At 69.5% G+C, this 26,575-nt stretch overlaps 2 protein-coding genes across 5 annotated transcripts; one reads left to right on the top strand and one right to left on the bottom strand.

Annotated features, from left to right (window-relative positions):
- The first annotated feature begins 6 nt into the window (after window positions 1-6).
- Window positions 7-3,467, top strand: CTU2 (cytosolic thiouridylase subunit 2). 2 transcript variants are annotated; one of them, XM_086757766.1, is made up of 15 exons: window positions 7-113; window positions 191-265; window positions 833-911; window positions 991-1,050; window positions 1,130-1,190; window positions 1,346-1,455; window positions 1,546-1,820; window positions 1,898-2,033; window positions 2,168-2,299; window positions 2,407-2,498; window positions 2,583-2,674; window positions 2,764-2,836; window positions 2,916-2,982; window positions 3,059-3,119; window positions 3,206-3,467. In XM_086757766.1, exons 1-15 carry the CDS (start codon window positions 34-36, stop codon window positions 3,271-3,273), a joined length of 1,461 nt encoding a protein of 486 aa, XP_086613892.1. In that variant the 5' UTR covers window positions 7-33; the 3' UTR covers window positions 3,274-3,467. The 2 variants fall into 2 exon arrangements, with proteins under 2 accessions (XP_086613892.1, XP_086613893.1); XM_086757767.1 differs by having other exon boundaries at window positions 3,201-3,467.
- Window positions 3,390-26,027, bottom strand: PIEZO1 (piezo type mechanosensitive ion channel component 1 (Er blood group)). Of its 3 annotated transcripts, none has more exons than XM_086757764.1 (51): window positions 25,873-26,027; window positions 20,169-20,264; window positions 19,237-19,359; window positions 18,910-18,952; window positions 18,651-18,813; window positions 17,629-17,767; window positions 17,321-17,534; window positions 16,966-17,131; window positions 16,691-16,783; window positions 16,517-16,601; window positions 16,335-16,426; window positions 15,985-16,245; window positions 15,804-15,915; window positions 15,510-15,688; window positions 15,272-15,420; window positions 14,924-15,097; window positions 14,760-14,839; window positions 14,077-14,234; window positions 13,819-13,995; window positions 13,570-13,695; window positions 13,279-13,479; window positions 12,957-13,161; window positions 12,743-12,847; window positions 11,914-12,067; window positions 11,116-11,359; window positions 10,908-11,004; window positions 10,615-10,783; window positions 10,443-10,532; window positions 10,223-10,311; window positions 9,940-10,011; window positions 9,381-9,484; window positions 9,218-9,305; window positions 8,834-8,911; window positions 8,561-8,733; window positions 8,341-8,469; window positions 8,096-8,202; window positions 7,764-8,022; window positions 7,502-7,690; window positions 7,023-7,308; window positions 6,768-6,885; window positions 6,539-6,686; window positions 6,252-6,466; window positions 5,985-6,143; window positions 5,751-5,898; window positions 5,488-5,676; window positions 5,303-5,395; window positions 5,028-5,200; window positions 4,810-4,932; window positions 4,628-4,707; window positions 4,319-4,517; window positions 3,390-4,189 (listed from the first exon to the last, which is right to left on the bottom strand). In XM_086757764.1, exons 1-51 carry the CDS (start codon window positions 25,934-25,936, stop codon window positions 3,940-3,942), a joined length of 7,428 nt encoding a protein of 2,475 aa, XP_086613890.1. In that variant the 5' UTR covers window positions 25,937-26,027; the 3' UTR covers window positions 3,390-3,939. The 3 variants fall into 3 exon arrangements, with proteins under 3 accessions (XP_086613890.1, XP_086613889.1, XP_086613891.1); XM_086757763.1 differs by having other exon boundaries at window positions 8,096-8,260; window positions 8,345-8,469; XM_086757765.1 differs by lacking the exon at window positions 16,691-16,783 and having other exon boundaries at window positions 8,096-8,260; window positions 8,345-8,469.
- Window positions 26,028-26,575: the final 548 nt, after the last annotated feature.

Below are 26,575 nucleotides of genomic sequence, written 5' to 3'. Positions count from 1 at the left end.
AGCGGAGCGGGCCGGGCCCGAGCGGGGGCCGCCATGTGCGAGGCGGCGGGGGACGATGGAGGCTGCGGGGCGGAGGCGGTGCCGGTGCGGGGCCGCCGCGCTGCCGGAGACAGGTGGGGACCCGCGCCGGGAGTCCGGGAGCGCTGGCCTCAGTGCTGTGCGGTGACCGGCCGTGTGTGTGTCCCCGCAGCCACCCGCGGCCCTGCGTGAAGTGCGGGCAGGGCTCCGCCGCCCTCGTCATCCGCCTCGGGGACGCCTTCTGCCGGTGAGGGAGCGGGACCGGGACGTCGGGGCTCGGGGACGTTGGATCTTTGGGACATCGGGGCTTGGGGACATTGGGTCTCAGGGCCATCAGGGCTTGGGGACAGCAGGGCTTGGAGACAGGGGCCGTGGGGACGTCGGGTCTCAGGGACATGAAGGCTTGGGAACGTCAGGTCTCAGGGACATCGGGGCTTGGGGACGTTTGATCTTGGGGGCATTTGATGTCAGGGACATCAAAGCTTGGGGACAGGAAGGGCTGGGGACATTGGGGCTTGGGAATGTCGAGTCTCTGGGACATGAAGGCTTGGGAACGTCAGGTCTCAGGGACATCGGGGCTTGGGGACAGCAGGGCTTGGAGACAGGTGCTGTGGGGACATCGGGTCTCAGGGACATAAAGGCTTGGGAATGTCAGGTCTCAGGGACATCGGGGCTTGGGGACAGTAGGGCACAGGAATATTGCAGCTTGGGGACATCAGGGCTTGGAGACAGGGGGCTTGAAGATTTTGGGACTTGGGGACGTGGAGGCTGGGGGCCGTGGGACACGCCACAGCTCAGGGCCACGTCTCCGCAGCGGCTGCTTCCGCGAGTACTTCGTGCACAAGTTCCGCGCGATGCTGGGCAAGAACCGTGTCATCTTCCCGGGAGAGAAGGTACCGGCAGGGAGCACGGGCATGGTGGGGACCCGGGCGGCAGCGCCGGGGCTGCTGACCGTCCCTCGTGTCCCCGCAGGTGCTGCTGGCGCTGTCAGGGGGGCCAGCCTCCAGCGCTATGCTCCGGCAGGTCCAGGAGGTGAGAACTGGGGGGGGATTTGGGGTGGGGTGAAGGGGGACACGGCTCACCCACACCCCTCACCCTGCGCCTCTGCCAGGGGCTCAGCCGGGAGACAGCCAAGAGGCTCCGCTTCGTCCCTGGCCTCGTCTACGTTGACGGTGAGGACTGGCCCTGCTGTCCCCTCCCTGCTCCCAGGGCAGGGTCCTCGCTGCAGCCCAGCGAGGCTGTGGCACCCCGGGGCGTCCCCCTGGCCCTGGGGGTGGGGTGGGTGCCCCCTCCTCACCGTGGCGGCGATCCCGGTGCTGCCTCGCAGAGGGAGCGGTGCGCGGGCAGAGCCCGGCGCAGCGGGAGCAGAGCCTGGCCCGCATGGAGAGCCTGCTGCAGGCCACCGGCTTCCCCTACCACCTCGCCCACCTGGAGGAGGTATGGGGGCGAGGGGGGACACGCCGGGGTGGGGGGACAAGCCTGGTGACCCCCAATATCCCCGCCTGGTGTCTCATCTCTGCCCCACAGGCACTGGAGCTGCCCCCTTCCATCTTGCGACCGGGGCCGGGGGGATCGCACGAGCCCGGCCCCTCCTACAAGGAGGCCGTGGAAGGCTTCATCCAGCAGCAGCGGCAGGAGGGGGACGGTGGCACCTCGCTGCCTGGCCTCGGCACCCAGGACGTCCCAGCAGAGCCCCCGGCCGCCCCCCGCCTGCCCGCCGCCGCCCGCACCCAGGAGCTGCTGCGGCTCTTCGAGGCCGTGGAGACGCCGACAGCGAGAGAGGAGCTGCTGCAGATGCTGCGGTGAGGGGCCGATCCTGCCCGCTGCCAGCGCCAGGCGTGGCGCGGCGGCTCTGAGCCGGTGTCACCCTGTCCCCCAGGACCCACCTCATCCTGCAGACGGCCCGGACCGGGGGCTACGCCAAGGTGATGACGGGCGAGAGCTGCACCCGCGTGGCCGTCAAACTCCTCACCAACCTGGCGCTGGGTCGCGGCGCCTTCCTCGCCGTCGACACGGTAAGCGGGCCACCGGCACCCTGTCCCTGAACTGGGGACAGCTGTCCTCGCCCGGAGGGGTGACGCAGCGCCGTAAGAGGCGGGGTGGGCGGCCTCGGTGGCGGCGCGGTCCCTCGGCAGCCGCCCACCCGCAGGGCTTCGCGGACAGCCGCCACGGCGACGTGATGGTGGTGCGTCCCATGCGGGAGTACATGGCCAAGGAGATCGCCTTCTACAACCACTTCTTCGACGTCCCCACCGTCATCGCGCCGCCTCTCCCCACCAAGGTAGGGACATCCCCTGTCCCCCGTGGGGGGGACCCTGAGCTCCATGGCCCCGCGGTGGGGACGGGACCCCCCTATCCCACCCCTGCCCTCTGCGCTTGCTCCCGCAGCGCCGCGAGAAGCCCAGCATCCACCGCCTGGTTGAGCGCTTCCTCCTGGGGCTGCAGGAGGATTTCCCCTCCACCATCAGCACCGTCTACCGGTACGGCGTCCTCCGCCCGGGGGGGTTTTGGGGGGGTCGGAGGTGACCGGAGCGCACCCCCTCACCCCTCCGTGTTGGCTGCAGGACGGGCGAGAAGCTGAGCCCGGCTCCGGCCAAGGCGAGCTGCGAGTCGGAGCGCTGCCTGCTCTGCCTGTGCGCCCTGGACATCGCCGGGGGTGAGTGGGGCAGGCAGTGGGGGCGTGGGGGGATTATGGGGGGCAGCTGTGCACCCCCTAATCGCCCTCCTGCCCTCTGGCTCTTGCAGAAGAGGAGCTGGCCCTGGAGCCCACGCTGATCATGGAGGATCTGGAGCCGACGGAGAACGGGTGCTGCCAGGGGTGAGCGCGTGGGCGGGGGGGTGCCGTGGTGGCACCGGGGCCACCATGCCAGCACCGCTGAGGGTCCTCGTCCCCGCAGGGCCGAGAGCAGATCTGCCTTCATCCCGCTGCTGTGCTACAGCTGCCGCCTCACCTTCAAGGAGCTGGTAAGGCTTTCGGGGTGCGGCGGGGTGGCTTTCCTTGGGGATTGGGGTCCCCATCCTCACGGCCCCTCTCTTGCAGGGCCCCGTCGCCACGCTGCCGCCCTATGTGCGTGCAGAGGCTCAGCGCAGGATCCATGCGGGTAAGGGGGACGGGGGGGTCTCCTTCCTCACCAGCTCGGCCCCCCCCAGTGCCGCGTCCATACCGTGTCCATCCCTCGCAGAGCAGAGATGAAGCAGCCGAGCCAGGAGGTCCCGCTGGAGGATGAGGAGGCTGGCAAGAGCCGAAGGGGCTAGGGACAGCAGGGGACACGGACCCCTGTCCCTGGGGGGCAGGGTGGCACCCTGAGGGCTGCCCGAAGTGCTGTTCCACCCCGCACACCCCTCCCCGCCCCAGCTGTGCGTCAGCCAGCGAGGTCTCAGCTTTCTTTTATTAGATATCTGTATAAATAAACCATTTGAATTAATTAAAAAAAAAACAAACAACAAAGTCACAACGAGTGTCTAGAGTCCAGCTGGGACTGCCGGCCCCCCTCCCCGGCATGGGGGGGCTGTGGCCCAAGGCCCCCCTACCAGTCCTGGGTCTGGGGGGTGGCTATTGCTTTTTGAGTTCAACCTGGTTCCGGAGCAGGGCTGGGGAGAGCGGGGAGGGGGCACGGGCCAGCTCCTGACCCCCCCACCCCCTCCCACCCAGCAGCCAGGGGTTCCCAGCGGGTGGGGGTGTCCGGCTCCTGCTCCCTCCCCACCCTGGGAAGGCACGGTGTGGTCTCCGCAGGTCGGACGGCTTCAAAGCAAGGGAAGAAAACCCATCCTCCCTAAAAACGAGTGCTGAGCGCCCCGCAACCCACTGCCTTCCCCGGCGAGATGTGGCCCCCAGCTTTGGGTGGCGGGGGTGGGGCGGGCGCTGGTTAAGGCATTGGCGGTGATGTCCCTGGGACGGAGGAGACCCGGAGCCCCTTCCCTTTACTCCTTCTCCCGCGTCCACTTGATCATGGTCTCGGGGGAGCGGTAGAGGAAGATGAGCTTGGCGTAGAGCTCCTCCTCCAGCTCCAGCTCGCCCGTCTCCCGCACCAGGAAGATGTCCTGGCACAGCTTCAGGATGCGGTCCACGCAGGGCAGCTCCTCGAACATGATGGAGTGCGAGATCTCGCTGAAGAAACCCCGCACGAACTTCCCGATCACCAGCACGATGGAGACGTACAGCCCCATGATCCTGCGAGAGGTGGGGGGGGGGGGAAACATCCTGTATCCCACACCCCCCCCCCTTTCTGGCTTCGCACCCTTTTCGGGGTGCAGCCAGGGGGTTGGTGGCCCCACACCCCCCCCCCCCAACTCCACGTACCCGTAGCCAGCCAAGAAGCCCAGGCTGGGGGGGCTGACTTTATCGTTGAAGATGACCATGGGGAGGATGTTGCCATTGTCGGGGGGGGGCTCCTTCAGCCGCACCACCCACCACTCCAAAAAGCTATCACCCCCTCGGCCGGCGCCCGCTCGCTCCCGTTTCAGCTGCACCTCCACATCCAGGTAGCTGTCCTCCCCATCTGCCGGGGCGGGGGGGCGGCATCGTCAGGGCACTGCGTGGCCGCTGATGTGCCCCCAAAACCCATTTTTTGGGGGGGGGGAACGACACACACAACACTGTGGGACCCACCTGGCAGCAGCTGCTTGACAGGGTTGGCTTCGGGGCCGTTGGGCGCCCGGATGTATTTGGGGAAGAGTTTGGGCACTTGCCTGCAAGAGAGCGAGGTGAGCTGGGGGGGGGGGGGGGGGAACGCTGTCCCACCGAGCACGGGGGTCCGGTCTGGTCCCTCCCCAGCCCTTGGGGACACTCACACGGGGGCGTCACGGGTGCCCTGCAGCAGCTGGGCCAGCTCCATGCGCTGGGGCGTGCCGGGTTGCAGGTCGGTGGTGTGCTTGTCGAAGGTGTGCTCCACCGTCCCGCCCTTGCCCAGGTCCCTGCGGGCAGCCGAGGCTCAGCGAGGTGGGACGGACGGCGGGGTACGGGCAGGGCTGGCCCCCCCCGCCCCCCCACCCCGCCGCGCCAGCGGTACCTCTGGAAGGTCCAGGTGAGGCGGAGGGTGATGTCGGAGGAGCCGTTCTGCAGCTCCCGGCGCATCTGCTCCCGGCTGGGAGGGCTGATGCTCCAGAGCGAGCCCGAGCTGCCCTCAATGCGAGCCGTCACGATGTCCTCGTAGCCGTACAGCGTGATGAACTGCATGGCCACCTGGCACGTGGACGGGGGGGACACACAGTTCAGAACCCCCCCCCACCCAACGACACCCCCCCCTCGCACCCCAGGGCACCCAGCGGGATGGGATGGATTTACCGGCTGCCTCTCAAACTGGTTGGTGAGGGCTTCGTAGTCCTGGGGGGTGAAGGGCTGGATGGATTGCTGCTGGGCGCTCATGGTGAACAGCGGCTGCGGGGCAGGGGGGGACACACGGCGTCGTCAGCGGCGCAGGAGACCGCGGCGTCCAGGCTGGGCACTCCCCCCACCACCCGTATCCTCACCTCATACCCTCCCAGCTTGAGGGTGACGGTGACATCGATGGGGTGGTTCACAACGCCCACCACGGAGCGCACCAGCGACATGAAGAGCAGCGGGAACCAGATGATGGCCACGAGGAAGAGGATGATGAGGCCGCCCATGCCGTACTTCACGATCTTCTTCTTCTTCTGCCCCTTGGGCTGGGGGTATTTCTGGAGGGGGGGGACAGCACACAGTGCCAGACAGGCTCAGGGGGACAACAAGGGGCTTACTGGGGGGGCCCTACCTTCTCTGTCTCGCGGCTGCACTTGATGATGAAGATGTTGGCGTAGATGTCCTCCACGCACATCCAGTTGGAGAGGGACAGCGTGGTGTCTGTCCAGACCCAGTCCATGACGGCTCGCAGCTCCACCAGGAAGGGCACGAGGCGAAACCTGGGGTGCGGAGGAGCACACGGGGAGAGGGGGGCTGGTACAGCACCCTAAGGGTGCCCGGGGGTCTGCGCGGCCCCGTGCCGTACCCTTGGAAGAGGAAGAGGTTGAGGTGGTTGTATTTCTTGGTGAGGAAGTTGCCCAGGATGCGGGTGGGGTAGCCACAGCGGATCTGGTAGGCCGACAGCGCGAAGTAGATGCACTTCACAAAGTACCACAGCTGGGCCACCGTGTTGAGGTTGAACAACCTGCGGGTGGGAGGCGTCACCCCCTCCGGCCACCTCTCCAGGCGGGCTTGGGGACACCAAGGTGCCACCCTAGGGTCAACGCCGTGCCCTCAGGGATGTCCTCGGTACCTTTCGGTGACGGCTGGCAGGATGAAGAACATCCAGAGGTGGATGCTGAAGACCAGGATGACCTGGAAGATGAGCTTGCCCAGCACGGTCTTGCGGAGGTAGAGCGCGCGGTCGATGACCATGGTGGTGAACTGGATGAGCAGCATGACCAGGAAGGCCTCCGGCACTTGGTCATCCGACAGCGAGGAGGTGATGTCGGCGGCCGCCGAGTGTTTCTGGGGATGCAGGAGAGGTCAGGATACGGCCTGGCCCGGCTGGTTGGCGCCCCGTGGGAACCCCCTGCTCACCCCAAAGGCCCAGAAGCCGAAGATGATGATGATGAAGTCAACCACATCGGCCAGGAACATGAAGGCGTAGACGTCGGTGGCCGCCCGGTGCTGGGTGTGCAGGATGTCCCAGAAGAACCCGCGCACGGGCTGGTACACGTTCTGCGCCCTGCAGGGGACAGAGGGGACGGGTGACCGGGGGGGCTGCACCCCGCATCCCCCACCCCAACCAGCGCCGCGGGGCACTCACATGGTGAGGAAGAAGAGCTTGACCCGCAGCCCAAAGGCCTTCAGCTTCTTCTGAGCATGGCTCTGTTTTGCTGCCTCCTCCTCCTCCTCTTCCTCTTCCTCCTCATCCTCCCCGTCCCCTGCGAGCAAGGCACAGTGTGGGTGACAGCCCAGGGTCTTGCGGGGCCATGTCCTGCCCGGTCCCAGCACCCCTCCGCCCTGCGGGACGCCAGCCTTGCCCCCTGCCGGGGTGCGAGGGCCGGGAACCGGCGCTCACCTTCCTCCTCCAACGGCTTCTTCCCCCGCCTCCTCTTCCTCCTGAAGCGCAGCTGCGTGGCCCCGGCCCCTTCTTCCTGCCCCACGGCACCGCCCTCCAGCTCTGGCCCCACAGCTGCGCCCGGTGCCCCCGGCAGTGCCGGCGCCTTCGTCCCCTCCTCGCCCACCACCGGCGACGGGGACGCTGCTTCCTTCTGCTTCTCCTCCTCCTCCTCCTCCTCCACCCGCTCCGCCTCCACTTTCTTCTTGGGGAAGGGGTCTTCCTCATGGTCCCACAGCCCGTAGGACTGAGGAGCACGGTCAGGGGGACGGGGTTCCTGATGGCCCCCGGCCCCTTGTCCCACACCACGGGACGCAACCAGCAACGGGTGCCTTGGGCGCAAACCGCGGCACCCACCGGGTGCTCTCCCATCGCTCCCGGGAGCACCCCCAGCTCCCGGGGACGCCCGCCCAAAGCTGTGCCCGCGCCCCGGTGCTCACCAGCAGCAGGGAACGATGGAAGAAGAGCGCCAGGAGCTGGAGGAGGTCGTACTTGATGTAGCGGTCGGTCTTCTCCAAGCCCAGGATGCGTGGCGGGAAGAAGGGCTTGCCCTCGTTGCGCACCAGCATGGCATAGCCGTTCCAGGGGAAGAACCCAAACTGGAAGAGGTATTTCACCACCACCATCACCTGCGGGGACGCTGGGGGTCAGCGGGCAGCAGCCGGGCGGCATTGTCCCCTCCCCGGCCGCCCCCCTGCCCACCTCGGTGAAGATGATGGCGGTCATCCAGAAGCGTTTGCTGGGCCGTGGGATGGAGAGCATGGCCCAGAGGAAGACGAGGATGGGGAGGAAGAGGGAGATGACGGAAGCCGTCACCATGTTGTTGAGGATGATGATGAAGTAGCAGAGCAGCTCGGAGTGGGCGGCCACGCAGCGGTACCCGGCCAGCAGCAGCTTCAGGAACCGGTTGTGGGACTGATAAAACCGCTCCGACTCATCCAGCTCGGAGAAGTACAGCTGCCTGTGGGGCGCGGGGGGGGTGAGCCAGCCCCGCCGCTGCCCCCCCGGCCGCCGCCGGCCCCGCGCCCCCGTACCTGCTCTGGAGCAGCTCGCTGGCCGTCCGGCTCCGGTTCTGGGGCAGCGTCAGGAGTTCCTGAGACCCGGCCACGTCCTCCCGGGACCCCCAGGTCGTCACCTGCTCCTGGCTGCCGGTGGGCAGCGGGCACTGCGCCAGGGCGGGGGCAGCGCCTCGGTGCCCGCTGGGGACGGCACGGGGACGGGGGTGAGCCCCCTGCCCGCCGCCCCCTGCCCGCTGCCCCCTCGGGGGGTATCTATGCACCTGCCTGGAAGCGACGCCGTTTTGGGGGTCCGCACCCCCGGCCCCCCGCGGGCTCGGCTCCTCGGGGGGCTCCGGTGGCGACGGCGGCACGTAGAGCTCATCCAGGACCCCGCGGTGCACGTCGCCTCCCTGCAGCGGGCAGGGGGTCAGCGCCGCCGTGGGGGCTGCAGCCCCCTCGCCGTGCCCCCCCGTGTGCGGTCCCCCCGCCCCGGCGGCTCACCGCGGCCAGCCGGTGCGTGAGGACGTAGCGCTCCAGGCGCAGGACGGCGGACATGTCGGCGTGCTCGCGGGTGCAGGCGTCCAGCCACTGCGTCAGCCCGTCCACCATGGCCTGGCACAGCACCCACAGGAACCGCAGGGTATTCAGCGCCCGCTGCACCACGTTGCTCCGCTCTGCCGGGGCGAGGAGGGAGCGGGGGGGGTCACTTCGCACCCACTCAGACCCACCCCACCCCAGCACCCACTCTGTGCTGCAGTCCTGCTGCCCACATACCGGAGTCTTCCTCCTCCTCTTCCTCCTGGCCTTCGGCCTCTTCGGGCACCTCCAACTCCTCATTCCCTCCGCTGTACCCTGCAAGGGAGGGGCAGCACTGGCTCAGCGGGGGATGGACATCGTTTCCAGCCCCTGTTGGGGCTCTCCACCCCATCGTCCCCCCTCATCCAGCTTAAAAACCAGCGTGGGCACCAAAGGAGAGCTTCTGCCCAACCCCACTGTAGCCATCAGAGAATCCACACACACAGATTGGGAATCCCACTGAGGCGATGCCCCATTACAGGGTACTGACAGCAGCCGGGGCAAACAGCAAGTGTGGGGCCAGGCTGCATCCCCTCCCAGCCCCCCCGCCCCCAGCCCCATTTCGGGGTGAGCCAGACCCACCTGCAGCGCCCTCGGCACCGGGCGTCTCCGGCTGCTCCCGCTGCCGCAGCGCCGTCCTGGTGTTGGTCACCCAGGCCTGGTAGGCGAGCTGAGGGGGGAGAGGGGCTGTCAGCGCCCCACGGGCCCCAGGAGACCCACCCCTCAGCCCCCCAGGCGTGCTGACCTGGAAGGCGTTCTGCCTGCTTGGCCGCAGCTCCTCTGGCACCGCTGCCTCCTCCTCCTCCTCGCTGTCCGACTCGAAGAGGAAGTATTCTCCCGAATGCAGCACTGCCGGGGCGGCACAGGGTGTCACGGCACGGCCGGTGCCACGGCACGGGGTGTCACAGCATGACCGGTGGCACGGCACGGCCGGTGCCCAGGCTGGCTCCACCGTCACCTCCCCAGGGCTCTCTCTTGCACGGCATTGCCAGCACGGTGCCGGGGACACCCCCAGGGACCCCCCTTGGGCACGCTCAGCTCCCGCGTCCCCAAAGCGGGGTGGCGCTGGCGTTGGGAGGTGACCGACCCCAAACCCACCCCGGCGCCCCCCGGTCCAACACCCCGTTAGCGCTGGGAAGCGGAGAAGCCGTGGTTAGTGCCGTGCGGCAGGGACGGGGGACGTGCAGGGCGTCACCTTGCCGAAAGCACCGTCACCGCCGCTCCCCGCGGGTGTTAGCGGTCCCCGGCGGAGGGACCTTGCCGAGGGGCTGCGCCCCGTTACGGACCCCGTGCCGGGGCAGTACCTGCGGCGTGGTCTAACCATGGCCGCCACCACCGCTCCCTGCGCCGGGAAGGGTCCGCCGGGCCGCCGGGCGCTGTGGGACGGCAGACAGGGTGGCTGAGGACTGCCACGCTCGGTGCACCCACCCCCAGCATGGGGTGAGCCGGGGTGGGCAGGGAGAGGGGGGGTTCACCGCAACGCTCCACGGGGGTCCGCTGGGACAGGCGTCAGCGATGGGTCGCGGTCGCCCTGCTGTGCCCGGAGAGGGGTTTGGGGGGGGCAAGGGGGGACCCCCCGGCTCTCACCTGGCCTGGCCTCATCCTGCCCCTCGCCGGCGACGCGGGGCAGCCGCTCCTGGTGGTACTTCTCCTGCTTGGCCCGGATCCGCTCCATCCTGCCGGGCAGAGGCTGCTGCGGAGCCCGCTCCCCAAAACCCACCCACCCACACAGGGGTGCCCCGAGGGGCTGGCGGCTGCAGTGCCGGGGGGGTGGGGGGTCCCCGAGCACCCCCCAAAACCCACTCACTGCCGCTTCAGCTGGGCCAACGACTTCTTCTCGGCTTGCCGGTGGGAGCGCATGCTCTTCAGGACGCTGGCCTTGAACAGTGCGACGCCCCTGCGGGGACGGCGTGATGGTGAGGGGGGGGCACCGGCACCCCGGCGCCCACGGGAGACCCTCCGAGACCCCCCAACCCCACCTGGAGGCCTGGAGGGCGGAGGCCTGCAGGTCCAGCATGACGTGCAAGAAGTAGTAGCTGAGGAAGACGCGGCGCTGGAGCAGGAGGAAGAAGAAGCAGATGCTGTCCCAGATGATGCCCGCCTCCTCCACGGGCAGCGAGCAGTCCTGGTCCTTCCCCATCTCCTTGGCTGGCAGGCAGAGACGCGGGTGGGTCGGGCTGCGGCCCAAAACTGCACCCCCCCCCGCTCCGAACCCCAGCAGCTCGGGCGGGGCAGCCCCCAGACCCCCGCTCCGCCCCGGGGCGGCACTCACGGTCGTAGTAGCCCTTGACGGTGCAGACCAGGCTGAAGAGCTGGATCACCCAGCAGAAGTTGCTCTGCATCTGCTGCACGAAGACGCAGGAAAGGAGCTGCGGGGAGAGAGGGCGAGAAAGGGGATGGTGCCGCCACCCGTCCCCTCCCCAGGGCATCCCCCCGGGGAGCGGGGGCTGGGGGGGGGTCGGGGGCCCGGCAGCCCTCACCGATAGCACGTTTTTGGAGATGATGACGGTGATGTTGTAGAGGATGAGGCAGTCCCAGAGCACGAGGCGCACCCGCGCCGGCTTGCGCAGCATGGCGGTGCCGAAGAGGAGGAGGTAGAAGCACGCCAGCAGGTAGCCGAGGCCGAAGAGGCTGATGCGGGTGGCCCCGGTGATGAAGACCACCACCAGGACGAACCAGAAGAGGTAGCGGAAGACCACCACCTTCGCCATGTCCAGGTACGACCTGCGGGACGGGGGGCGCTTGGAGCGGGGTCCCAGTCCCCTCCCAGCACCCACGCCGGGCACTGCCGGGGTTTAGGGTGCAGCGAGGTCCTACCCCGCACCCGAGCCAAACCAGCACAGTCCCAGTCCCCACACTGGCCCTGTCTCAGGGGACAAAGTGCCTCGTCCCAGTTTATGGGGTCCTGGCGCCCACGGGGATCCTGCACCATCACCGGGGCTGTCCCGCACCACCGCAACTCTCCCAGCGGTCCCAGCACGGCCTCAGGGTGCCCCTGTCCCACATGTGGGGGCACCATCCTGACAGTGGGGGGGTCCTGTCCCAGCCCAGCATCAGGGGGAGGGCTTCCCTGGCCCAAACCGGTCCCAGCGCTGATGGGGTCCCATCCCCATCCCAGGGGGTCCCAGCCCAGCAGCTCCCACCGCCTGGGGGGTCCCATCCTGTCCAAGGGGTCCCATCCCAGGAGGGGGAGGTCCCATCCCCACGGCCCCAGGTGCCCCAAAAGCCCATCCCAGCCCCGGGTCACGGTGCCGTGCGGCATGGCGGCGGGCACCCACCGGCAGTGGATGAAGTTGGGCATGGGGTTGTGGGGGTCCAGCGCCAGGTCGAGCTGGTCGGCGTTCTCGCCGGCCGCCTGCAGCCACTCCTCAGTGTGCTCGGCCTCGAACACCCGCCATTGCTGGGCCGCGCACAGCAGCAGCACGAAGTCGTCTGCGGGCACACGGCTCAGCTCGGGACGGGGTAGGGGGGCTCTGGTAGGCCGTGCCTCCTCCCAAAAAGGGGGCGTGGCACCCACCAAGCCCCTCTTCCAAGGGCAGGGGGCTGCCAGGGGCTGTGGTGTCCCATGGGCTGGAGTGGGGGGAGAGGGCACCCCACGGGCAGGGGGGCTGCTGGGGGCTGGGGTGTCCCATGGGCAGGGGGTGCCAGGGGCTGGGGTGGGGGGACAGGGCACCCCATGGGCAGGGGGGCTGCTGGGGGCTGGGGTGTCCCATGGGCAGGGGGTGCCAGGGGCTGGGGCACCCCAGGGGCTGGAGTAGGGGGACAGGGTATTCTGTGGGCAGGGGGGCTGCCAGGGGCTGGAATTGGGGGACAGAGTATCCTGTGGGTAGGGGTCTGCCAGGGGCTGGGGCGTCCTGTGGGCTGGGGGCTGCCAGGGACTGGGGAGGGGCGACAGGGCATCCTGTGGGCAGGGGGCTGCCAGGGGTTGAGGCGTCCCATGGGAAGAGGGGTGCCAGGAGCTGGGGTGGGGGGACAGGGCATCCCACGGGCAGGGGTCTGCTGGGGGCCTCCAGGAGCTGGAGTAGGGGGACAGGGCATCCCACGGGCAGGGGTCTGCCAGGGTCTGGGGCATCCCGTGGGCTGGGGGCGTGGAGGGGGGATACTCACTGATGAGGTTGGTGGATTTGGGGGCCACAAAGAAGTCGGGCAGGTAGAGCCACTTGATGAGCGCCGAGTTAACGGGGAGGGCCCGGCTCCAGCGCCACGGATAGTCTGGGGGGCGCGGCGGGCAGGCTCGACGTCAGTCCCCCCGGCCCCCCAGCCCCTCACCCGGGGCGGGCAGCCTGCCCACGCACACAGGGTCCCCGCTGTGCCCCCTTACCCACGCAGAGGGCGGGCGGCATGCCCACGCACAGCAGGTACTGGTAGAGGAGGAAGACGACGAGGAAGAGGCAGTATTTGGGCCAGAGACAGGCGATGGCCGCCCGCCGGCGTCGCGTCAGGATGACCACCAGCCAGCAGCCGTGCAGGATCACCATTAAGTTCATCCGCTGCCCGATCACGTTCACCGTCATCAGGAAGCAGATCTGGAGAGGGATGCGGAGGCTCAGCCCCACCGGGACGGGGGTGCTGCGAAGGCTGGGACCTCCCCCCCGGCAACCGCCGCCGCCGCCGTCATGGCCGCCACGGCGCCCGCTCCCCACCTCCAAGCCGAACTTGTAGTAGAAGTAGTTGACGAAGTATTTGGCGCAGCTGCCCAGGCCGCTGTCGAGGTGCTGGTGGGTGACGCCCTCAAAGATGGTCTCGGTGGCGGGGACGGCGAGCTGGTGCTGCCTGCGGTAGTACTCCTGCCGCCGGTACACCACCGCCTCGAACACCAGCAGCAGCAGCACCAGCAGGTGGTTCTGGGGGGGGGGTGGAGGGGACGCTCAGGACCGCGGCACGCCGCCAAGCATCCCCCCCCCCGGCCCAGGCAACGCCGTCCCCGCGCCCACCTGGATGTAGCCCAGGTTGGGGTAACCCTTGCGGATGCCGAACCAGTTGGCGGGGTCCACGGGGCCACGGTACAGCGTGGAGTTGCCCAGCTCCTCCGGGCTCAGGTTGGTGCTGTTGAGTTGGGGCTGCGAGGGGAAGAGCACCGCCGGCCATCAGCACCCCTCGCCCCTTCCACCTCCGGCCAGGAACCCCCCCTTGTGCCACCACAAACACCCCAAAAACCAGGCATCACCCCCCGGCACGGCCACCTGGGTGCAGTTGCTGGAGTACTCGCTGGGGTTGACGATGTTGAGCTGGTAGAGCATCTTGCAGACGATGATGATGCAGGTCCAGACGGTGGAGAGGCAGGAGGCCATGTGGCGGAAGCGGCAGTAGGGCATGGCGAAGGCCCACAGCAGCACCAGCAAGAAGTTCATCAGCGATACCTGAGGCAGCGGCCGTGTCAGCACCCCGGGGAACCCGGCTGAGCCCCCCAGCCCCAACCCCGGGGTGCTGGGGGCTGGTACCTCCTGCAAGGCCACCCAGACGGTGTAGAGAGCCACCAGCTTGAGGACATGGAGCTCTAGCAGGCGCCTCACGAAGACCTGCCCGCGGGTCAGCGTCTCCGAGAAGGTCGAGCCCAGCACAATCAGCCGCTCCAGCACCAGCCCCCATTTGGTGGGCACTGCGGGGACATGGACCATCATGACCCACGGCCACCCTGGCTTGGAGGACACCCCAACCCATCCTCTTATCCTCCCACACTTGGAGGGCACCCCAATCCATCACCACAACCTCCCACGCTCAGAGGAGACCCCAATCCATCCCTGCACCATCCTAGCCCTTTCCTCACTTGGAGGATGCTCCAACCCATCCCCTTTCTCTCCCACACTTGGAGGACACCCCAAATCCATCTCCCTACCGTTCCACCCTTGAAGGACACCCCAAATCCATATCCCTACCCTCCCAGCCCTTCCTGGTTTGGAGGATGCTTCAATCCATCCCTGAAACCCCACCAGCCCCTTCCTGGCTTGGGGGACACCCCAAATCCATCCCTGTAACCTCCCACACTTGGAGGGCACCCCAAATCCATCTCCCTACCCTCTCACACTTGGAAGACACCCCAAATCCATCTCCCTACCTTCCCAGCCCCTTCCTGGCTTGGAGGCCACCCCCATGTCCCCCCGTCCCCCCCGTCCCTGCCCGGTACCCTGTGAGGCGGTGTCGGAGTCGCCGCTCTCGGCTGCGGCCGCATCCCGCAGCAGCCGGCTCCCGTGCAGCTCCTCTGGCCTGCGGGGAGGGGGGCTCAGCGCGGGGACAGGGCGGGGGCGCTCGGGGCGCAGGGTGGGGGGTCACCCCGGCGCGGGACCCTACCTGGGGATGTGGCAGGGCGACGGGGCGGGGATGTGCTCCAGGTCAGTGAGGTGCATGAACGGGCGGTGGAAGTAATGGAGCTGGAGGATGCAGGCCAGGAGGAAGAAGCCGGGGATGAGGGTGCTGGAGAAGAGCTCGGAGACGCTGAACTGCTGCAGGCCCAGGTCGCCCAGCCTGGGCAGGGAGGGGAGCGTCAGCGCGGGCCCGCATCCGTCCCACCCTGCACAGGTGCCGAGCCGGCGTTCCACCCCAAATCCCACCCCGTGCCTCAGTTTGCCCACGCGCAACGCGTCCCTTGGCCATGCCCTGGTGGCAGCGGGGACCCCGCGGCGGGTCAGGGGCACTCACTGCTCATCGGTCAGGCCCGTCAGGTTCCTCCAGTACACGGGGAAGTCCTCGAACTGGAAGGTGTAGAGGGCGATGAGCACCAGCATGGTGTACGCCACCACCAGCCACCAGAAACACTTGAGCACCTTGCGCCACAGGCTGTAGTAGACCTGCAGGGACGGGGACATCAGCGGGGACGGGGACATCAGCGGGGACACCTGGGGGACAGGGACGGGGAGGGGTCCCCAGCCCCCCGTACCTGGAAAAGGGTGAGGCAGAGGAGGAAGAGGAACATGTAGACGATCTTGTAGACAACCAGGCGCCCGGCGAAGCTCACCACGATGAACATGCCGGCACAGACGCAGATCCAGTATTTGGCGTAGAAATCCCGCACCAGCTCCCCCAGCGCCTTCAGGACGTCCCGCTGCCGGCTGGGCTCTGCAAGGCAGGGAGGGGGCTGCGGGCAGCCGGGCGGGGGGGCCACGCATGTTCCCCCCCACCCCGGGGACGCTCAGCTGGGTCCCTCCGGGTGGGGGACGCCGGGAGCCCTCACCAGTGTCCGAAACGGTCACCTCCAGGAGCGGGGTGGCCGGGCACCTCCTCGTTAGCAGCTTCTCCTTAACGAACTGCCGCAGCAGCAGCCAGAAGGTGAGGGTGAGCAGGAGCTGCGGGGGACAGGCGGTGAGCGGGGCAGAGTGCCGGCGGGGACGGGGGGACGGGGACGCCGGGCTCACCTTGGCCCCCAGGTCCAAGCAGGGATATTTGGGATGCACCAAGCCCAGCTGCTCGAGGCTGACGAAGCCGAGGCGGGTGGGCAGCTCGGGGGTCAGCTCCATCCCCCAGACGTACTGCAGGCTGCAGAGCGCCACGCCGTAGAGGAGCAGGAAAGGCGAGCAGAGCATGGCGAAGTGACGCCGGCTCCGCACCGTCCAGATCAGGCAGGCCCAGAGCAGCAGCACGAAGGTCAGCCAGCTGTGGTAGGTGATGCTCCACACCTGCGTGCGGAGCAGGACGCGGCCGTTCGCCCGGGGTTCGGCTGCGGGACGTGGACTCCCCCAGCTCCGTGTCCGGCCCAGCCCCTTACCATCATGGCGATGAGGGCGCAGACGTAGCTCTGGTTCATGACGACGTGGCCCAGGGTGTGCAGCAGCAGTCGCTCCGCCGGACGCCTCCTGCCTGGCCACGGGGAGGGGGGGACGGTGAGCCGGCCCCTCCCGGGGCCACGCGCAGGGTTTGGGGAGGGGGACGCGGCGGGGATGGCCTTACCCGGCTGCGGCGAGTTGCCCATGACGTGGACGGTGCAGTTCTCGGCGTCGCTGCCCGGCTTCCCGGTGCTGGGGGACAGCATGGGCTGGGGGGGCACAGAGGGCTCAGAGCCCCAGAACCCCGCACCCGTTTCCCCACCCCAGCTGGGGCACGGCGCCCCCGCCCCAAACCCACCCTGGTGTCATCAGCCACGCCGTCCGTGTCTTTGGGCCAGCTCTCCAGCTCCACCTGCTCCCTCGCCGGCGGCCGCGCCGGCGCCGCAGTTCTCTGCGAGGGGCAGGAGCCAGCTCAGGGCACGGCGAGGGAGCAGGACGACGCCCCATCCCCACAACGATGCACCCCCCCACCACGGGCACCCCACCGCCCCCCGTGCCAGGGCTGGGGCAGCCAGAGCAGCCAGCCACACCGCGCATCGGCAGGGGGTCCGGCTGGGCTCCGCAGCCCCTCACCGTGGCGTCCAGCCGACGCAGCTTCACCAGGGTGGCCACAGTGTAGTAGAGCAGGAGCAGGATGCCGGGGTTGGCGTAGACGGGCCAGGGGTGGCCGGTGTTGAGCACCAGGGCGTTGGGCTGCGAGCAGTTGCGATACAGGACGATGTCCTTGAAGCCGAACACCCTGCGGGGACAGAGCGGGTGGTGGCGTCGCCCACCCGAGCCGGGACCCCCGCCGTGAGCCGGGGTCCCATCCCGGCGCCGGCACGGCACACGGCTTCACTGCGCGCCCTCCACAGGGACCCGCCGCGGCCGGCGCTCAACCAGGGCGGCGCGGGGACCCACGGCGCGGCTCCCCGCCCCGGGGACTCACCGAGCCCAGATGGTGGGGGGCGGGAAGACCCCCTGGAAGAAGGGCGCCTGGTAGGCATAGAGGCAGAGGAGGTGGGCGCCGGCGTAGACGCCGACCAGGGCGCAGAGGGCGTCGAAGGCCGGGCGTCTGGCGGGGAGGTGGCACGCCCACCACGTGCACAGCCCCACGAAGAGCAGGTAGTACAGGCTGGAGGAGGCGGAGGGCAGGGTGATCCCTGGGGGAGCAGCGCCCCGCGGGCGGTCAGCGCGCGGCCGAGCATCCCCCGCACCACCGAGACCACCGCGCGCCCCGCTCCGTCCCGTACCCACCAGCCAAGGCCAGCAGCAGGACGGCCAGGCCCTTCCCGGCCGCCCACAGCACCCAGTGAGCCGTCACCCGCAGCTTGGCGCTGAGCGGCGCGTCCTCGTCAGCGGCGCCGCCGCGCCGCTCCACGTCCTCCTCTTTCCCCTGCCAGGCGAGGAGAGCGCAGCGTGAGCCCCGCGGCCGGCCCCGGGCTGCTCCCAGCCGTGCCTCGGTTTCCCCTCTTGAGGGAGAGCACGGGCGGACGGCCGCAGTACCCTGCCCGGCGCTGCGCGGGCGCGCGGCCCGGCACCTGGCCGTGTTTATCTCTTTCCCGCTTGGAAAGCGCCTCCGAAAGGCGGCTGTTTTTCTTGGCACTGGCACTCGGGTTCCCAGCACCGAGGTTTTTTTTTTTCCAGCCTGCCTCCCGAGCTGGCGGCGAAGGCATTCGCATCGGCCGGCGCTCCGGTTACAGCCCAGCTACGGCCGGAGCCGGGCAGGCGAGCACCCGCCGCCAGAGCCCGGATCAGCGCGGAGCACCCCAAAACGGGGCTGAGCCCTGAGGGGTGGGCTAGGAGGTTGGGATTGTGTCTGCCGGGCGACCCCAGTGCCACCAGCACAGTGTCCCGGCGCCAAGCCGGCACGGCGCAGCACCTTGCCGGTGAGCTCAAGCTGAGCCCGAGGGTTTTGGGGCGGCAGAGCCAGGGGGTGCGGGCACCGCGCTCGCCCCGCCGGTGGGCAGCCCCACATCAAGCCGTGCTGTGGGGCCGGGCTATTTGCCGGGATCCCTATGGCAACGCGGGAGCAAACACCGGCACTCCTCCGCCGCTGACTCACCCCGACCCTACGCGATGCTGACCTGCTCGGTCGAGCGGCCAAAACCGCCCCAACGCGGGTCCCAGGCCACCGGGGACATCCCCACGCCAAGCCCCCCCTGTGTCCCAGGCTGCCGCCCCAGGGAGGGGACGGGGACCAGCCGCCGTGCCCCGGGGATGCTGGCGGGGGCCGCGCGGGGTGGGGTGCTGCCGAGGGCGCCGGGGTTGGCTCTCACCCGCTCAAGGGGCTCCAGAGACTCCGGTCTCCGGCCGCGGGCGGCGGCGCCGGCCTTGGGGACGAGGCGGCGGCACAGGCAGAGGCAGAGGGACGAGACCAGCAGGATGCCGACGTCGGGGGCCACCAGACGCACCGAGTTGGGGATGTCGCTCAAGTCCAGCCTGGGACGGGGGGAGAGCAGGGCAGGGGAGGGCTCAGGGGTGCCCCCCCGCCACCCAAAACCAGCCCCCAGCCCCGCATTGCCGGCGTGCCCTTACCTGGTGACCCCAATGTGGCGGGAGAGCACCTCCCAGCTGCTGCCTGCGGGGAAGCGGGGAAGGCGCTGAGTTTGGCAGACCCCGTGCGGGGGCAGGCTCCGAGCCCCCCTAGAGCGGGCAGCTTCCCCCTACGGGGCGAACGCCCCAAATCCATGGGGGACCCAGGCCAGCGGTCACCGAGCGGGCACCCCGGCACGGCACAGCCTGTGCCCAGCAGCCCCCCCAGCGCCCAGCAGGATGGGATCACTCCCATGTCACCAGTTTGGGGGTCCGGCCCTGGGGCACGGTGGGGAGGGGGCGAAGCCTGCCCCAGCGCCCCGTACTCACAGCTGGGCCCCAGCAGCTGGCCCAGGGCGGGCAGCGTGTACAGGCATATCTGGAAAACGAAGTGGGCGAGGAGGAAGAGGATGCTGGTCCCCAGCAGAGCTTTGAGGAGGCGACCGGCGTGACCTGCGAGACACGGGGACCCCGTTACCCGTCACCGCCAGCCCCCCGCCTCAGACCTTCCACCAGCTGCAGCCGTGCCCCCATCCCACCCGGCTCCCCGGGCCGCGCGCCCGTTTTCCTGCCGGCGGGACAGGCAGCGAGCCCACCGCAGCTGCACGCCGGCCGGGGGGCGCAGCCCGGGGCCAAAAACCTTCCGCTTGTTTTTTTTTTTTCCTGTAAATCCACGCGAAGGCTCTCGCCAGCGCCCGGGCTCCGGGGCCGTGCGAGCCCATGAAATATTCAGAGGGCAAAGCTTTTAGCCCGCGGCCGGTGCCGGGCGCTGCCGGCTTGCGTTACGGCACAGAGGGTGGGGGGCCAAGCACCCCGTGCCCGCCACGGGGGGGGACGTGTCCCACACGCCCGCCGCGGGGGATGCATCCGGTGCCCATCACATCCCACGCACCCGCCGCGGGGGATGCACCCCCTGGACCTCCCCCCCCACACGCCCGGGCAGGGCCGGGGGGGCCGCTGGTGGTACATCCCTGCCCACCCACCCGACGGGCACAGCTCGGCCCTGAGGTTTCTGGTTAATAAGGCCGGGGCTGCAAACTGGCCATTTTCTAGCCGGAGGCCCTATTAATAGCCGCACCGGGCTATAATTAACAGAGCGAGGCCGCCACGCGGAGCCACGCTGCCCGGCCTGGGGGAAACCGCAGGGGATGGAGGGCAGGTAGCAGCCGGAGCGCGGCCGGCAGCCCCCCCCGGGGCCGGAGCTGCCCGCGTCCTGCCCACCGCGCTGCCCGTTGCCCGCGTCGCGGGGCTGAGCCCCTTACCTGCGTCGGAGCGCCGGGTGGGCCCGGGGAACCAGGGCAGGAGCAGCAGGAAGAGCAGGTAGACCAGGGAGAGGACGTTGAAGCGGAAGATGCAGGCTGGGGGGCAGAGGTACGGGCGAGGGTCAGCGCCAGGGATGTGGTACGGGGAGGGGGCCGTGGCCCACCTCACCCTGAGGACCCCCGGGGACGGCACCCCGACCCGCACGGCGAGGGATGGCCAAGCGGGAGGTGAGGGATACCCCAAAATGAGAGGCACAGACCCCCCCCCCCACGAAGGGAAGAGAGGGAGGGGGGACACCAGATGTCCCGCACGTGTGGGGTGACACGGGGATGAAGGCAATGAGCAAAATCCACTGCATTTCCGCGCTGCTCCCGTAAGACCTTGCCCAAATTTGCAGAGAACTCTGCGTCCAGGCTGGGACCCCCACCCACCCAGGGCCGTCCCGCGGCTGGCACAGCCCCTCACCTGCACCCAGGCCCCGCTCCGGAGGCGCCACCCGCTCGCCACCTTCTCCCTCGCTTATTTTTAGACCAAAATTACAGCTTGTGCGCGGGCGTGAAGCCGTCGGAGGAGCTGAGCCGGGCCGGGAGCAGGGCTGAGCCAGCGTCCCGCCGGGGACGGGGACTGGACAGCGGGGACATCCCGGGGCAGCTGCCAGCGCGGCTGGGGACACAGCGTTCCCCTCGTCCGCAGGCGTACACCAGCGGAGGGGTGACGGACACCGGCGCGTGCAGCAGCGCGAGCTGGCACCGGCTGCGGGACAGCCCTGCCACGAGGCCACGGTGATGGGCACAGCCACTGCAAGAGACCCACCAAGCCAGCGCTGTGGTCCCAGGGCATCCTTCTGTCCCCTTCCCCTCTGCAAACCAGAGGGACGTGTCGCTGCGCTCCCTCCCCCCCCAGCAGGCTCAGGGGACCCCATTTTGGGTAGGGGGACCCCTCTGGGGCAGCCCGGGGAGGGGACGACCACAAGGAACCGATGTCGGGGACCCCGGTTCGGCAGGGCCGTGCTCCCCTTGGCACCCCACTTGGGAAGGGGGCGAGGTAGAGGGGGCCAAGGGGGCAGCCCCCAGTTCCCCGTGGGGCTGGGGGGGCGAGGGGGGGCCAGGCCAGGTGCTCAGCACCGCCAGCCCGGCACGGCCCTTCCTGTGTTTACGAGGTTTCAATGGGACGGCACATCCTGGGGTGAGTGACGGCCGGGGGGGACACAGCACGCTCCCCCGTGAGCACCCCAGGGATCTTTGGACAGTGCGGGGGTGGCGGGACGGGAGGCACCCACTAGACCAGGGCATGTCCCACGCGGCACCCGTGGGGGGCTAACACCGGCCCCTGACCCCACGGCGGGGTCCCCAGCCACCTCCCAACCCCTGGGGAGCGCAGGCAGCCCCCCCAGCATGGGTTGGGGGGCACGGGGAGCCCAGAGCGGGGGGAGCGGGACCACCGTCCCGCCAACCGCCTCTCGGCGGTGACCCCAGGATGCGTCACCTCCCCGCGTGCCGCCCAGGGTTGCTGGCTACGTTTCGGCGAACCATGATCTCATGGAGCAAATATTCCCCTTCCCGCGCCAGCGGCGACGAGGCCGGGAGAGAGGAGCCTTCCCGGCGCGGGGGCGAGCCGCTGCCCCGGCAAAGGCGGGAGCCAGCCAGCCCCCCTCTCGGCCACCGGCACCCCCAACCCCAGCACCGGGCCATTTGGGCGAAGCGGCCCCGTTGCGAGCTCCCGTCCCACGGAGGGGACCGGTTGTGACAAAAGTCCCGCTGGCATCGCCCGGGGCCTTGGCAGGGCCGGCTGTGCCGGGGCGTGCCGTGCCGGCGAGGCGTGGGCGCTCCGTCCTGCACATTCGGGGGAAACCAGTTCCCCGCCGCGCTGACAGCGGGGAAAGTGCCGGCGCGGGGAGAAAAACCAGTTTGGTGCGTGGGGAGGGCAGCCCGGCGGCAAAATCCACCCTCGTCCGGCTGGGAGCCAGGTGGGTGGGTGGGCCAGGATCTGGCCCCGCGTCGAGCATCCCCCTTTGGACCTCCCAGCTCCGCACCCCAAATTCTCCCTTGCCAGCCCCGCCGGGAGCTGGGAGCAGCCGGCCGTGATCCCACGCTGCCGGGGAGCTCGCGGCCGGCAGCGCTTGAAATATTAACGACGTTAGCGTGCCGGGAGGAGGATAAACGGGAGCTGGGCGTGATGAGCCGGCTTTCCCTCACGCTGGCCTTTCATTTCCCCTTGAGGTGTCCCCGTAAGGGGGGACAGGGGACAGCGGGGACCCCAGGGGAAGGCAAGAGCTGGCGTGAGGGTCTCTCCCATTGCGACCAGGCCGGGGAAGCGCGGGACGGGGTGGCTGCGGGAGCGGGACGGGGTGCGGTGCAGCCCCCATCCCTGCAAACCAGGCAGCATCCCGCGCCCGGCCAGCTCGCGGGGACGGGTCCCAGGTGGGTGGGGGGCGCGGGAAGCCCCACGCCGTGACCCCACAGCACCCCGTGCCCGCGCGCAGCCCCCGTACGCCGGCTGGCACCAGCGCAGCCGCCGGCTCTGTGGGGAACCTGCGGCCGCTCGGGATTAATTAGCAGAGTTCTTTAATTCCCTGCCTGCCCTGCTATTTCCGCACGGGCCCGTTACCCACTGCCGGAGCCGCTTCCCCGTAGCCGGGTCCTGGACCAACTGGGGTCCCCAGTGCCGGGGCAGGGTCACTTGGCCCCCGGGACCCCGCGCTGGGCACCTGGGGCAGGTGGCCGAAGCCTGGCCGCAGAGGCTATCCCCATCCCAAAATACGGTCAGCCCCGAAGCGGTGAGGCCCTGGGAACGTTCCCAGCCCCGGGCCCCAGCTCCTCTTCCCGGGAAAAGGGAGCAGCCACATCGGTTTCACCCCGCCGTATCCTGTTTTTGTGGAAAATTCATCCCGGCTCCCACCAGCGCCAGGGCAGCGGCCGGCCCCGCTCCCCAGGGATCCGGCCGGAGCTGCCCCGGGAGGGCACCGGGCCGGGTGCCAGCGGGTGCCACGGCTGCCAACCCGGGAAACCCCGGCAGCCGGCACGAGGGGAACACTGCCCATTTGGGGACAGGCGCTCGCTGCCACCCCAGTGCCCGGGGACACCCTGAGCCCCAACAGTGGGCACACGCTGGGGCGGGACCCCCCAGAACCGCAGGGCTCAGCGCCGGGATGCCCCTGCACGTTCTCCCGCCTTGCGCACCCGCCCTGCGCACGAGGACCCACACTCCCGTCGCACGAGGACGTTCCCGGAGCCACCACGATATTGCCCTCGCCTGCCGTACGGCGGTGCCAAGCGGTGCCCGAACCCCCTCCTCTTCCTCGCCCAGCCCCCGTGGGCACCCCAGGACCCCCCTGGGTGCGCAGGAGGCGAAGGGTTAAACCCGGCCTTGCCCAGGCTTCACAACCAGGGGCCCAGAAAGCCCCAGCGGGGACCCCTGGGACCCCCCGCAGCGTCACCCACCTCAACGGGGGCTTTGCAAAAGGCTCGGTCGCGGGGAGACGGGCACCCCAGTTCGGGCAGAGGCCGCAGGCAGCCTCCCGCCCCCCCCCCGCCCCGCGCACCCGGGGAGGAAACGGGAGTTATTGCTCTTGGACACAGCAGTGGCTTCTTTTTTTAAAAAAAAAAAAAGTTTTTTTTTTCTCCTCCTCTTTTTCTTTTTTTTTTTATTCCCCTGCATTTTATAAAAAGCACCTGACCGCAGGAGGCAGCTGGCTGCGGCCCACGCGCCTGCCAGCACCCAGCTGGGCGCCGCTCCCCTGCGGCACCCGGGACCCCCCCCCGGGACGCCCAGCACCCCACGGCTGGGCAGGGGGTCCGTGTCCTCGCCCCACCCCGGTTCAGGACCCCCCCCAGGGAGGGGGGCTGCCACCTGCACCCACCACCACGGTCCCCACCCCGGTCACCCCACGGTGGGATGCGCACTGGTGGGAAGGGGCAGTTGGCTGAGCCCCCCCCCCCCACCAGCTCCAGGCACCCCAGCATCCCATCTCCCACCCACGGCAGGGCCGCGAGCCGCACCGTGGGGGTCCCGAGCCCCCGCCAGCCCGTGGGAAGCGGGGGGCTGCCCCGAGCCGTGCCGTGGGGCCCAGCCGTGCTGTGGGGCCCAGCTCCCGCGCCTCCACCCTCGCCGAGCTGGCCGGCAGCGCACATCCTCCGGACGCTCGGGAAAAGCCAAATCGCCGGGGCAGGAAGGGCCGCAGGCGGGTCGCGCTCTTCCCCCCAGGTGCAGCGGGACAAACCGCACACACCCACCTCCCCGTGCCTCAGTTTCCCCGCTCGGCGCGGGTGCGAGCCCCCCAGCGCAACACCCTGCGCCGGAGCGAGACGAGCGAGCCCCGGGACGATTCGGGACCATTGGGGGTACGAGGGCCCCGCGAGACCGCGCCCAAAGGCCACGTGTCGCCCCGCGCACCCACGGGACACGGCCAGCAGCTCCTCCCGCGCCCCGGAACGGGGGCCGGCACCCCACCGGGGAGGCAGCCGGCCGCCTTCCCGTTCCGTCGGCCGGGTTATAATTAACCTCCGCGGGTTCCGCGCGCGACGCACTGAGTCACTCCCCAAGCGAAGCGGAGCGCGTTAAAAAGCAGCTTTTTTTTTTTTGCCAACAGTCCCTGACTTCCTCCGCCGGCGAGGCTCGCCCCGCGCACCCCAGCCCCGCTCCCCGAAACGCGGCCAGGATTAGGGGTCACTGGGCTGGACGTGACTCCAGTGGGCCGCACGGCCCACGGGTGACGCTACCCCAAAAGTCACCACGCCACCGCGTCCGCGGGCTGCGGACCCCCCGGCGCGGCCGCACCCGGCACAAGGAGCCCGTTGAACAATCCTTGTTTACGGAGAGTTTTGGGGTTTCTTTCGTTTTTTTTTTTTTCCTTTTTGCGTAAAGGTAAATGGAGAATCCCCAAACGGGCCGGGGTTCAAAGAGCCGATTCTCGCCCCGCGCGTCCCGGGACGCGGGTATTTTCCAGGCCGGTAGCCAGACGGTTGCCTCGCCGGGTGGGTGGCGCGTCCCTGCCTTCCAAAGCCGGGCTTGCTTAAACCGGGCTGGGCGCAGCCCGGGGGGCCGCGGCCTGGCAGGGGTTGCCGTGACCGGAGTGGGCGTCACGCGCCCCGCCACGGCACCCGGGCACGGGACGGGTGCCAGCCACACCCGCCAGCATCGCCCACCCCAAGGTGCCCCCCCTAAACATCGCCCACCCCAAGGTGCCCCTTCGAGCATCGCCCACTCTGGCATCGCCCACCCAAGTATCACCCAGCCAGGGTGCCCCCCCAAAGCGTCACCCACCCCAGCACCCTCTCTGCCCCCCCCTCACCCCACTCCCCAATCTTCCAAGAGGAGCGAGCGGGGTGACACGGCCGCGTCCGAATCGCGAGGGCTTCAGCCCCAACCGCCCCACGGGTGCCCGTGGGCTGGGGGGTGCCCGTGGGGAGGGGGGACGACACACGCACACACACACACAACGCACACACCCCACATCCGGCCTAAAGAAGTCGCGGCGTTGCCCGAGAGTGGGCTAGGTCCTGCGTGGGGCTCGCGGGGGGCGCAGGGTGGTCCCGCGTGGAGCTGGGGAGGACCCACCCAATCCCCCCACCCACTCGCCTCCCTCCAGCGGCGGCTCCTGGTGGGGTGGGGGGAGCCCCGCGCCGCGGTTCACGCGTGGGGACACACACACAGAGTGCACCCCCCCCACACCCCAAAACCCACCCCCCGGCGCCCCGCACTCACCGGCGAGCAGGGCGAGCGGCAGCAGCAGCCAGTAGAGCCCCGCGCCCAGCGCCCCCCGCTCCATCCCTTCAGACGGGGGGGGCCCGGTCCATGCCGTGCCGTGCCGTGCCGTGCCGTGCCGCCCCACCGGGGCTGGGCAGGGCCCCGCCGACCGGTCCCGCAACGACACAGACGCTCTCTTTCCCCCCCCCACCCCCCCTCCCCACGCTCCCGTCGGTCTTTATAAAGCGGCAACCGCCCCCCTCCCGCCCCCCTCGGCGGGCACGGCTCGGCACGGCTCTGCTCGGCACGGGTCGCTACGGCCCGCCCCGCGTAGCGCCGCCCCGCCCACACTGCAGCTTGGTCACTGCTGCCACGAGTTGGCCGGTCTCAGCCCCGACGGCCAATGAGGGCGGGCGGGGCGCGGGGGTGGGGAGGCGGCTCCCGGAGGGGGTGAAGCCGGATCCCGCAGCTCCCCGGGCATTTGCAGCAGGGGGGAAAAAAAAGAAATAAATAAACTGTCTAAAAAAAAAAAAATCAAAATAATAATAATAAAAAAAAGCCGATGTGTTTCCTGTTTGCTTCGTAAGGAAAAAAAAAAAAAAAAAGCTGGAGCTAATTGAGGCTGAGTGCTCCGCTCGGCCCGGGGCTCCGTAACGCCCGCGGAGCCCGGCAGCCGGGGCAGCGACACGGCAACCGCGCACCCGTGGGGGCTGCTCCGGTG

Source organism: Chlamydotis macqueenii, chromosome 13, assembly GCF_036417535.1.
Source record: "Chlamydotis macqueenii isolate bChlMac1 chromosome 13, bChlMac1.mat, whole genome shotgun sequence".
In the NCBI taxonomy this organism is placed as follows: Eukaryota; Metazoa; Chordata; class Aves; order Otidiformes; family Otididae; genus Chlamydotis; species Chlamydotis macqueenii.
Note: the sequence above shows the minus strand (reverse complement) of the source record. Positions and strands in the feature narration are given on the sequence as shown.